Source organism: Balaenoptera borealis, assembly GCF_965194805.1.
Source record: "Balaenoptera borealis genome assembly, chromosome: 17".
NCBI lineage: Eukaryota > Metazoa > Chordata > Mammalia > Artiodactyla > Balaenopteridae > Balaenoptera > Balaenoptera borealis.
Window position 1 is genome coordinate 83,135,929 of NC_138876.1, and position 12,699 is coordinate 83,148,627.

A 12,699-nucleotide genomic window follows, 5' to 3' on the forward strand; every position below is an offset into this window, starting at 1 on the left:
AGAGCGTGCACGTGTGGCTGAAGCCACTGCAGGATTTTAAAGCACAGAAGCGACAGGACACAACCTGTGCCTCAGAAAGATCCCTCCGCTGCTTGCTTTGTAAAGATTGGGGGAGGTAAAGCAGGAGAATCAGAGAGGCTGTGCCGGGCCCAGACAAGAGATGATGGCCAACATTCACTCGGTGGCAACGTAAGGAGAAAAGTAAGACCGGACTCGAGTTACATTTTCAACAGAGACTAACAGACCTTAATGGTAGAGGGTTTAAGGAGGAGAGGCAGAGAAGGAGGCATAATGTCCAAAATGAGATCAGGTAAGCTCGTAAAGCAGGTCTGAAATTTAATCCTGAATTTCCTAGTTCCCACAACAATGTAGAACTCACTATGAATTCCTAATTTGCAGAGTCTATAATATGAAAACAAACCAGCAGATGTGAAGCACAGCTATTCCTGGTAAAGAAATTTCACAAAAATATCTTCCTCATAAAGGCAAAGTTGTATGTCATAAAAGAAATTCCCTAAACAATATCCATTCTGTAAATTCAAACTGTTTCGTAATCTTGCTTCCATCACATCTCTTAATATTACTTGACACAGAAATAGTTAAGTATGCACGCTGTAATTTCTAGAATAACCACTGGAAGAACAGAAACAATGAAAAGAATTGAGAACAGCCATTTCAAAAGTAGGAAAGAAACAAGAAACACGTGTAAAGATAGAAACCACGAGATAAGATGATTATTACACCTGAAGGCATCAACACGTTGTACAATAAATGCCCATGGACTGATGCCCTAGCAGGCAGGGGAGGGAGGACTCTCAGGGCCCAGCACCGGCCGGCGCGCCGCACGCAGGGAGGTATGGGAGTGGCCCAGCAGGTCCAGGGCTGAGATGCCCAATAACACTCCTCCAGTCAGGGTCATGCTTTTGTCCGGTGCACCCAGCAGGGAGGAGCCAGCCCACCTGGGGCCCTGGGGTGGGGTGGGAGCCGGACGGCCAGCTGTGTGTCCAGGACCCAGCCTGCTGCTGGAAGCGTGCTTTCACACAGGGGGACTGAGCACATGCAGGTAAACACACTGGGCAACAGAAGGCAGGTTTCTCACCGCGGAAGGCAAGAAGTACAAGCATAGAAAGGATGAAATCTGGAAAACGCCCTGCAGTGTTGGAACAGAACTGGACATGATGGTATAAACTCATGGTTTGGGATGGATGATGGATGGAAGAGAAGGAAAGAGGGAGGGAGGAAGGAAGGCTAGCTGTACAGATGTGATACTGGGGCTAAAACTATAAAGAAAAAGTGAGAGAATATAAAAGAAATGCTCCGGATGTTCATTACCATTGCTGGGGAAAGGGACACAGGGACGGGATGATAGGCGCACACCGAAGTTCAGGTAACGTCCTGCTCCTATGACAGATGAGGTTCCTGCTACTATCATCACATGACCATGCTTCTAACATGTATTCTGCATGTGAGCGAGCTCGCAACACGGCACCTCAAGAACCCACACTTCAAGTTCTAATACTCGTATGAACCTAAGACTCGCACTGGAAATTATTTCCGCTCACTTCCTGCTGTGAGTCAGGTAGAGCACATCATTTTGATTTATCTGCTTTAAACAACCATGCTCAACCACAACTGTCTGTTCCCGTACAGGCATACTTGTTCCTCAGAGAAAAACCTCCTCTTCATGAATATTCATCCTTTTAATCTCACCAATGTACCTTAACCCTAAAGAAAAATAACATTCAAAGAGAAATAATGACTATCTTATCACCAAATAAGGATTCAGCTGAAATATGACTGCTGAAGCAATTAATAAAACCCTCACCTCTATCTAGGCTAGTACATAAAGGTTCTTAAGGAAAGGTCCATTCAAAAGAGAAAAACAACATGAGATAAACTGTTTTAGACTTTCTGCTAAACAAAGGCGCTTTTGTTGTTGTTGTTTTAACATTCTCCTGACTATATATTTATAGGTTATGTAAGAATAAAATGACTACTTTAACTTACCATTCCACTGGAATTATTTATTCCATTCATATTAATTTTGGTTACAAATCTAACTGATGGAGGTGCTTCTGGGTATTTAGGTCCACATTCTACTTTCAGGCTATATATTCTGTTTTCATAATTTGTCTGGAAGGCAAAAATAATAATAATAATATTCAAGTGCTAATCAAGAGGGAAAGTACAATATAAATGTACTTAATATTACCACTTGTATGATCAAGAATTTACTTTTCTACAAATTTATTTGATCTATATGGTTAGAAAAAATACAGCAAGCACACTTAAAAGTAGAGATTTTATAAAATTAAATAATTCTACAAAGTAATATCAAAATGATCAGAACTTGCTTTTGTAGTACAGACAATGCCTGTAACAAATTAAAAAGAAAAAAAAAGACCACTTAAATTCAGATTTTACTAAAAAGTCCATATTGTGGCTTGACCTGTGTCACACATATATAAAGGTTCCCATTTTTCCAGGACAATTCTGTTTATTCTCACTGCTCCTGTATTAATTATTAATAATACTTCATTTCATTCTCAAAAGGGTCTGGCTGGACAATAAATTATATGGTTACCCCATTTATACAGCAATCAATATATCTTCTGGTATAAACGCCATATTATACCATTGTCCAGCACTAGAACAATGAATTCATGCTTCTTATTAGTTACATTTACATTATTACTTCATTAATTTTGTGGTCCATTAAATTCCATTATCTAAATTCAGAGATACAATAGCCAACTTTTATTTTTCCACATCATTTAAAAACAGGGTTTCTTAATCAAGAAGTTGAACATTACCATATTATAAAACAGCCATTTCAAAGCTACCAGACTTAATGCTTCTAGATTTTTCAAGGCTTACTTTTATGCCTATAATTAACTCTTCTTTATCCTTACGGCGTCTGTTCACTCGGTAAACTTATTAGTGTGCAATTAAAACAAGAAAGTAAAAAAACAAATGGAAGTGGCAATTTAATACCTGTTGATTCCTGTATAAACATGGGAAAAACAAAGTTAACCATCTGTAGACCTCACTTACCCCAACTGACCCACAGCCTCCTCTCCCTTAAGGAAGAGTTCTCCCAAGTGGAGGCCAGGTCTGGGTTATTAAACTACCGTAATTTAAGATGTACACAACAATCTTATACATATATTATTAAATATTTCAATATTTTAAAAAAGAAACAGCTGGATAAAACTCATCCAAGTTTAACAGCAAACATATATTAATAATATGCCCAGGACCTGCAGAGGTTTAAACAGGACTAAAGGTCAAGGAAATCATCTTGTCTGTTGTTCTCCAATCACATGCACATCAGCCTCTCTAGAAAACTTGTGTTAAAAATAATATTTTTTTTAAAATGATACAAATGAACTTATATACAAAACAGAAACAGACTCACAGACATAAAAAGCAAACTTATGGTCACCAAAGGGGAAAGTGGGAGGGGGAGGGGTAAATTAGGAGTTTGGGGTTAACAGATACACACTAGTATACATAAAATAGATAACCAACAAGGACCTATTGTAGAGCACAGGGAAAATGATACTCAATATTTTCTAATAACCTACAAGGGAAAAGAATCTGAAAAAAAATAGATACATATGTATGTATAACTGAATCACTTTGCTGTGCACCTGAAACTAACACAACATTGTAAATCAACTATACTTCAATAAAAAAAGAAAGAAAAGGAAAAAAAAAATTTTCTTAAATAGCCCCTGAGAAATTCTATACTGTTAAAAGTACTCAAAGTACATGGAAACAACTAGAACTCTCATACTTTGCTGGTTGTAGGGAATGGTATAACCATTTTGGAAACAATATGGCATTTTCTTATAAAGATAAATAAGCACACACCTCCCCTACCACGCAGGAATTCCATTCCTAGGCATTTTATCCAAGAGAAATGGAAACAAACCTATGTTCATGAGAAGACTTGTAATCATAGCAGCTTTACTCGTAATGGCCAGGGAGTACTACGATCAGGAGAAGCGATAAGCACATTGTGGCATCTCTGTGAAACACACCACTACCCACTTCATGGAACAACACAGCTGATCCCGAGACATTAAATGCCAAGTCAAAAGAAGTGGGCCTCCAAGCACACACACTGCACGATTCCACTTGCACAAAGCCCTGCAACACACAAGACTACTCTGGGGTGTAGGGAGTAGTGACTGGGGCAGGGTGGGGATGGGGAGGGGCACAGGGAATTTCTGGGGGCACAAACATGTTCTGTATCTCGACATGGGTGTGGGGTAACAAGTTCCATTTGTCGAAAATCATGGTAATATCTATGCATTTCACTATATGCAAATTATACCTCAATCTAAACTAGCCTACAATGATTAAACATCCTAACTTTTGGTACCTTGGATTAATTTCATCACCCCTGGATTTTAAATTAACAGCCAAGTCTTTCTGTTGTCTAACAAAAGAGTGAAAGAAAAGAGAGTAGTAAAAGCAACTAATGTTTATTAATTATGTACTACAGATACTCTCTTATTGTCTAATTATTAATTCATTTAATTCTCAAAACTTCTAAAGTAAGTATACATATAAGGAAACTTGGAAACGTTACTAAACATCTAATGCTAAAAAATACTGCTTCAGAAAATTTAATATACAAACATATATGGAAAAACAAAATTGTTAATTATATAAATCCAAATAAATAGTGGAAAAACATAAAAAACCAGGGATCTTAGTAACATATAAAAAACCGAGAAACAACTAACCAAGTAACAGAATGTTAAGGCAGGAATTCTCCTATTACCCTAAAGCTGGGGACAAAATTGTTCTGAATCTGGCACCTTCCAAAGAAAAACCAACTAAGCCGAGATGCCGCCCCTGCAGGTTTTATTAAAAGGCAGCTGAGCAGCTGAATGAGTGCTGGGACCACCCACTTTCAGCCAGCACCCCAGGCCTCAGCGAGGCGGGGAAGCCTGGCTGGAAGGACAGGGCCTCTCAGGGGTGCCTCCTGCGCCTCCCGCTCCACAGGAGGGGGAAGGGGCTCCAAGACAACCCCCCCACGCCCCCCCCCCGCAGAAAGCGGCAGGGGGCAGCATCCTGTCTCTGCGCCCCCTGCAAGCAGGCCTAGCCCCATCCCTGGCTCCCACTGGGCACAGCAACCCAGCGAGCTTCCTGTGGTTCAGCGACACCAGGAAACAGCTAGTTTGGGGGTCCTGCTGATGACCCCAACCGGGTGAGAGAGACTTGTGAACTAGGTTACAGGGCAGCCCACAAAATCATGGAGGGTCTTATGCACAAACTCCAAAACGCTCTTCAAGTTTCAAGTCTCTTAGAGGTGTAGCGACCAGAGAAAATCCAAATGTAAATAATTTCGCATGTATCCTCCACCCAGTTCAGACTGTCCAATCTGCAAGCTGCTCATTAGGTAAGAATGCTCATAAATTATAAGCACTTACTTTTACCAAAAAGACCATGGTGATACTGTTCACAGGCAGTGAAAATCAAGGTTTTCATTACAAATACCAAGTTATAAAACATCAAGAATTCTAACCATCAGGATTTTATTTGCTTCCTCACATGTCTCATGGAAAAATCAGAGCACTGGAGGGAAGAGGGAACTTGTTAGTTTAGCAGAGTGCACGAACTCTGCAAAGGAATACCAGAAAATGCAAAACATACATTAATTCATTCTCTGAAGTTAACATTGCTAATTACCTGACCATTTTTCTTTTATAAAAAATCAAGAGGAAATCTAAACTCTACCCAACAGCAAAACAGTTGAAATGCTCCCATCACAGGCAGCAAACAGTATACAAAACCAAAGACTAAAAAAAATTTCATATTTGTGTTCTTTCCAACAAGTCAAAAAACATACAATACATATTTCCAAGAGTCACTGCAGGGTGCGCAGTAAATGGTGCCTTTGAGTAAGGAATGCAATGCAGAAAAAAATTTCCCAGTCTGAAAAAGATTTTGAGTAAAAATAGAAAGTCATAAACTTGAGAAAGACCTAAGAATAAAACAGGTCTGTTGCCAGCAATGCTAGAAAACATGCAAGAATCAGTCTTGTCTACATATTTTATAGATGAAAACATGGAGGCCAGAACATTTCCATGGCGAGTCAATTGTCATTGGCCAACAGCAATGTGCACTCAACACAAACCAATTTAGAAACCCTGATGACATACACAGCGGGTTAGTAACATGTTACATCAAAACACACTGTTTGCTCTTCCCAAATACCCCTCCGTTTCCTCACCTTTTCTCCTCTCTATCTGGAATGTTCTCCATCCCCATCACCACCTTCTGAAATCCTACCAGCCAGTCCTTTAAGGCTCATTCCAAAGGCAACTTCCTCCACTGTTCAGCCTTCCTCAATTATTCCAGCTAGAAGAAACATATTCTAAAGTCCCGCAGTGAACTTTCTCTGCCATATTCAGAATCTATCATTTGTGTTCATTTCTTCTCCTCTACTCAACTGCAAACACTTTGGCAGCAATGATCATATCAGTCTTTTCCCCCCAATCCTCCAGAAAATCAAGCATCAATAAATGTATACAAAATAAGTAAAAAGTGAGGAAGTGTTTCAGTTAAAGTTACCATAATTATTTATTTTAATATCAATATTATAAAATAAAATGCTTACTCTAAAGTGACAATAAATATTAATAGAAAAAATATGTAATTTATAGCACTGACCCTTGGTGGCCCAATAATCATGCCTGTCCACCTTGTAAGTGTCATATCTTCATCATCTTCAAGGCCCCAGCTAACCGTACCATCGCCTACTCCTTTTTGTCCTTCTTCAAGTTCTTCCAACAAGCGAAAATTACGAGGAACTTTAACGCCTATACAAAAGAATGTCAATGTAAATGTAAAAAGCTCACAATTATAAGGGCTACACATATTCAAATTCAGCTTTTCCCAAATTAACCTTTAAAAATTATTTCCCAAAAAGACAAAATTCCCTTTAAAATGCATTCTGCCCCCAAAAATGCTGAATCTAAAAACCCTTCAAAATGAAAACACTAAAGAAAGCACTGTTCCAAACATTAACAGCAGTACAGAACATGTATATAAACTCCTAATCAATCAATTTTACACTGACACAAATCAATCATAAGGGAATCATCGTAAGTGATTATTTTTCCATAATTGAGATTCCTGTTCCTCAGCCAAGAACACTACATCGAATAAACAGGCGTGACCAGAAAGTTCATAAAAGCTCCATTTCATTAGCATATACTCTCCAGTAATCTTAAAGAAGAGAATTATGTTCCATCTGTAAAAATGCACTAAGAGGTACTATTTTTGAGAATGCTGACCCCACCCTCGGTCCTGAGCCAGTCTGCTGGCTGCCTAATAACCAGGGGGCCCCGTCTCCCCTGTCAGCGGGTTGGAGGCTGGAGAGCCAGCCTCCTGGTGGATGTTTCCTAAGACACATCCTTCTCCTCTGGGCCCAACCCAGCAACAGTTTCACAATCCAACAGCCTTTCTCACACCTCCACTTCTTTAGACCTCCTCATTCTACTTATTTCTAAAATCTTAACACAGAAATGTTCCTCTCTGCCTAGAACCCCCAGCCTTTCACAGTCCCTACTCCCTCATTCTCACTGAACCTGGTCTTTGCCACCATTCTGACCTCTAACCCCTGGAACCAACCATGATTTGTGCACTTTATCACAACCTGTCCTAGGATCACTGGCCTGGCCTCTCCAGAGGATGGACCCTGTGGTTTTCCGTGTTCTCAACAGCATCTAGCATGAAACACCCTCCAGCCCCACTGCACAAGTCTTGAAAAAAATCAGGACCCTCTCCTTCTGGCTCTGGAGCACCGCCTCTCTCCCTCCCTCCCTCCCTCCCTCCCTCTCGCATGCAAGCACACACACAATCATGAGGCAGGAAAAAAAGTGACGTCTCTTTTAAAGCGACTATCATTTTGTATAACTTATCTCTCTTGCTGAAACTAAAACATCTCTTTCAGTTACTAATTTGTAGTAATGCATCTGGACAAACAATGGCAAACCAATAAGTACTGCAACTTAAAAACACTAGCCACGGGGCTTCCCTGGTGGTGCAGTGGTTAAGAATCCGCCTGCCAATGCAGGGGACACGGGTTCGATCCCTGGTCCGGGAAGATCCCACGTGCTGCGGAGCAACTAAGCCCGCGCACCACAACTACTGAAGCCTGTGCACCTAGAGCCCGTGCTCCGCAACAAGAGAAGCCACCGCAATGAGAAGCCTGCGCACCGCAATGAAGACCCAACGCAGCCAAAAATAAAATAAATTATATAAAAAAAAAAAAAACTAGCCACTTTATGTGCTGTGCTTCATAAAAAAAGGCTTGAAAATCTTGGGCCACAGAAACATGGAGCTGTCATAAATCACAAAAACAAGAGTACTCATTATTACAACTACAATAACTAGCAATAACCATTTGTTCAGGATACACTGTGTGCGATTTTAAATAAATTATCCCACTTGATCCTAAAAGCACTCATTTTACAGTTATAGAAACTGAAGTTTAAAAGAGTTAAGTGACCTACCCAAGGTCACACAGTTACAAGCGGCAGATCCAGTATTAAAACCCAGTTTCTAGACCAAAGTCACTCTCTTAACCGTTGGGTTATACAGCGAGCCATCCTGGCAGCATCGTGGGTGCGGCCCAAGGCCAGCTCCCAGTGCTGCTGCCTCCGAGACAGGGGCCCCGGCCCCGTTTTCTCATCTACAAAAGTGAGACCACGGTGGCTTCTGCTCCAAAGAGCCACTGTGAAAATTAAACGAGGTAATCTATCTTAAACAGAATTAATGTTGACTATGACCATTTTAGTGTCCATAGTAAGTAAAATTACAAAAAACTTCCATTCACCTCCATCTATGTTTTGGGAGAATTCAAGCTCTCTGTACAGTCCTGAAGGTGGGCCCCCCGGAAACAGTCCCCTGAGCTGTAAGTTTCTATGCACATAACACTGGGACAACTGCTATTCCCTGCAGCTGCACAGTCAGAATCTCCACCATCTATTACTACTGACTCGCTTTTTAAAGGCTTCTTAAAGGACCTTGATTACCCTTACCATTATGAAGTCATTCCCCAAGAAAAATTCTAAATTTGTGTTGAATTTTGTTGCCTCCTTTTTACAAACAATTCAGTCAGGTGAGCTTTATGAGCATCCAAAAGTACAAAGTAAACAATGTAAAAGTAATGTTTCTTTTTACATAAGTGCCATAAAAGCGATAAACCTAGTGACTGCTACACTTTTCACCATTTCTATGCTGCATTTTGGGGAAATAGTTCTAAGATTAATGGATCAATTATTGGCAATGTTAACATTTAAAAGATTATAGCATCTAAGATTATTTTGTTTTTAAAGTATAAGACTCAAAACAAACACCAGTGAGCTACATTTTTAAATTCAGGGCTAGAGTACTCCGGTTTTACTTCACCCAACCACTAATGTCTGTGAAGAGAAGACACCACGAGATGGGGATGTTGGTCTGTGAGTGTGGCAGTGTGTACATAAGCTGCCCTCTGGATCTCTTGCCATGTCTGAGCCTTCTTCTATTAGTTCAGAGTGCCTTTTTCCTATGTGTGTATATGTGTGCATGTTGTTGTTATTACTGTTGTTGTTTAATAGTTTTAAATACTTTAATCCCTTAGTCTCGGATCTTCATTAAAAGAAAAAAAAAGCAGCCCATATACCCACCCCTTCCTAGCTGAAACTCTTTTAAAATGCTGTCGATTTTTAGATCCAGAAGAATCTCAGAGACCATCAGGTCCAAAACCTAACGCTTTAGAGGAGAGTTCTCACCAGGAAAAGTTAGGTGATAATCCTAAAGTCACTTAACTACCAGTTAGTTACCAAACCAAGTCAAAAACCCAAGTCTCCAGGCATCCACTAATCTAGTCTCCTCCTTACTACATTACAATCAACCTCCATTCATAAGAGGTAAGACCCAAAATAATATTATTCAAAAGTAAAATGCTGAATGCAAACAACCTAGAAAACATGCTTTCAGTTTTTAATCTCAAGGCTATCAGATTCCTAATAATGTACCTTTAATTCCCACAATACCAAAAGTAAAGGCATAAACACTGCCAAATAAAAACTAGAATGAGTCTTGAAATGCTGTTTATTAGTAACATGGATTTCCCAATTATAACTCATAAATATTTTTACCTTTTTCAGTTATAAGGAAAAAAGCCTAAATAAAACCTTAAATAGTAATAAATCTGTCAATCTATCCACACAAACGTAAGAAATGACAGCAAAGCAAATTTAACACCACTTTGCAACCAACCATCTAAATTAAGAAAGCTCTGATAACACTAAAAAAAAGAAAAAAAAAAAGAAAAGATGAGGTGGTATAGTTTTGAAGAGGGCCAGGTGAATTCCAGTTCTACACTCTGGGATGTAGAAAACCCAAAAATAAATAACTATGAACATTTTAGTGTATTTCTTTTTAGATTACTTTCCATATATAGTAATATATGGTTTCTGTGTTTTTTCCCAAATGATATCATGACTCATAATTTTGTAACTTGCTCTTTTCCTCACTTACAAACATGTTTCTATATGAAGCATAATCAAGTACCATTTTTAAATGTCCTGGTGAATAATATTAGTCATGTTGGGGAACGGGGTAGGCAGGACTTCACTGGACACCCTTTCACACTATTTGACCAGGTGAATCATCATCACCTACAGAAATGAAAGGAAAACCCCCATACAAACAGAATGAATTTCTTCCACCTTATCTGCTTTCCAGCCCTACTTAGCTGGTCCTCACGAACACCCGGCCCCCCCGCACTACACGCCCAGAGTGGCGGTGGTAGGTTAGTGGAGGGAGTGTCGGGGCGCCCAGCTCACGGGCCGGTCAGGCTGCGTAACTGCCCCTGCAGAGTTCTCTTAGGCGCTTGGGCTTCTGTCACCCTTCGACACACCTGAGGGGGCACGCTGCTAAGATGGAACTCCTGAACAGTCCCACTTGTAATCTGAGTGCTTGCTTCCCGTCCCACTCTGGGAGTTCGGAGTCCCCGCAAACTCCCAGCAGGCTGACTTAGTTAAAATGGACATACTTATTGAGCATCTCCTCTGCTCAGAGGAGGCAGAAACATTAAATTTTACCTTATGTTGTTTTAACATCACCATTTCACTAAGTAAGAAAATTAAGGCTTAAACTACTAGGTTGGGCCACATGAGTGAAACTGCTGATGTTCAGGCATCTCTGTGATCAACAGAAAGTGATTTTGCAAGGTTCACCCTAACAACATGGAGAGCTAGTGGGGGAGGCGAGGCGAGGAGCAAACAAGTCCCAAAGCCCAAGCTGCCCGCCATTACTCTCACTCCCTCCCCTCAGTCCCAGATGGCACGCACATCCCTGGCCCTGCAAATCTGATGGGAGGAGGAACACGTCATGACCAGCCGTGGGGGCAACTGCCAAAAATAAATCCTGCTCCGAACGCTCGTAAAAAGAGCCTTTCCATGTATCACACACCTGGGTGTGCGCGAAGCAAAATATTTCCCTACCCAGGGAAATAATATAACTGTCATTTTATATTTTTCAAAGTACTTTCCCATACAGTCATCTATCTGAATAAGGGAAATATCTTTTGAGGTATGAGGGGCAGATATATCCACATTTTCACAAAGATCAAAGACATGAAGTAACTCACTCAAGATCATGGCAAGCCAGCAGCTGAGTCAAAAGTGAAATTCACATTTCTCAGCATGAGTACAACTCTTTCCATTACTGTATACTGCACACTTCAGAAAATAAAAAAGAAAGCAGGGAAACTTCAGAATGTGTACGACTTAAAATACATATTTTTCAAAATATACACATTGTTGAAATTCACTATATAAACAAAAACATACAGAAAGTTTTAAAATTCAAGTCTAAGAAACAGGGACTTACCTTCTGATTTTGCATTGCTTAAAATTATATATTAACAGAAGCATTTATAAAAGCTCTCTGTGAATAATATTTTCTAATTTTTCAGAAATTTAAGACTCAAATATTTGTTTGGTTTTAACATTCTTTTCTTCCTTAATGGGATGAAACAAAATTAGGAAAACACCACATGTAGCGCAACATGCATTAGGCAGCAAAGCACTGGGAAACCTGTACTTGATTACATCCATTACTTCTACATTAATTCATCCCTTCACTCAATAAACCTCTGACTACTGGATGTAGTTACTATGCTAGGCACTTGATACCAGAAGGACTAAAACCCTTGTTTGCCCTCAAGAAGTTTACAGTCTATGAGAGGAGGACAGTTAAAGAGATAGCACAACACAAAGTAAAACATCCTCTGGGGACACCTAGGAAGGACAACCAACCCCAAAGAATGGACAAGGAAGGTCTCCTTGAAGAAGAAACTCTCCAGGTACAACATAAAAGAAACCATTCAGGGGGAGAGTAGGTGAAAATATTCAGGACATCAGTGGAGAAAATTAAAAAACATAAGCAAAGAATGTCAAAAAACTGAATAAACAGAACAATCTGCCTACATGAGAAACTCACTGCAAATACATAAGTTCTCCTCAAACTAATCCACAGATTCTTACAATTTAAACTGAAATTCCAATAGCATTGTTCTTGGAACAGGACAAAGAGTCCTAATATTCTTATGGAAAACTTAAGGGGCAGGAATTCGGAGAAAACTTTTAAAGAAAAGGAAAACAGAGGGGATAACTTCCCTAG

General features: G+C 39.9%; 1 protein-coding gene across 9 annotated transcripts in view; it reads right to left on the reverse strand.

Moving 5' to 3' along the window:
* The window catches only part of UBE2V2 (ubiquitin conjugating enzyme E2 V2), a 60,911-nt gene that overhangs the window by 34,361 nt on the left and 13,851 nt on the right, over positions 1–12,699 (reverse strand). For 8 of the 9 annotated variants that reach the window (XR_014236350.1, XR_014236351.1, XR_014236352.1 and 5 more), the window contains exons 2-3: positions 6,691–6,839; positions 2,008–2,133 (exon numbers count right to left, since the gene is read on the reverse strand). Coding sequence is in view for 4 of the 9 variants with exons in the window: in XM_082363261.1 (XP_082219387.1) it covers positions 2,008–2,133; positions 6,691–6,839 (275 nt within the window). In the remaining 5 variants the exon portion in view is untranslated. Of the gene's footprint in view, positions 1–2,007; positions 2,134–6,690; positions 6,840–11,665; positions 11,691–12,699 lie in introns of those variants that run through there. The other variant, XM_082363262.1, reaches the window with a different exon arrangement.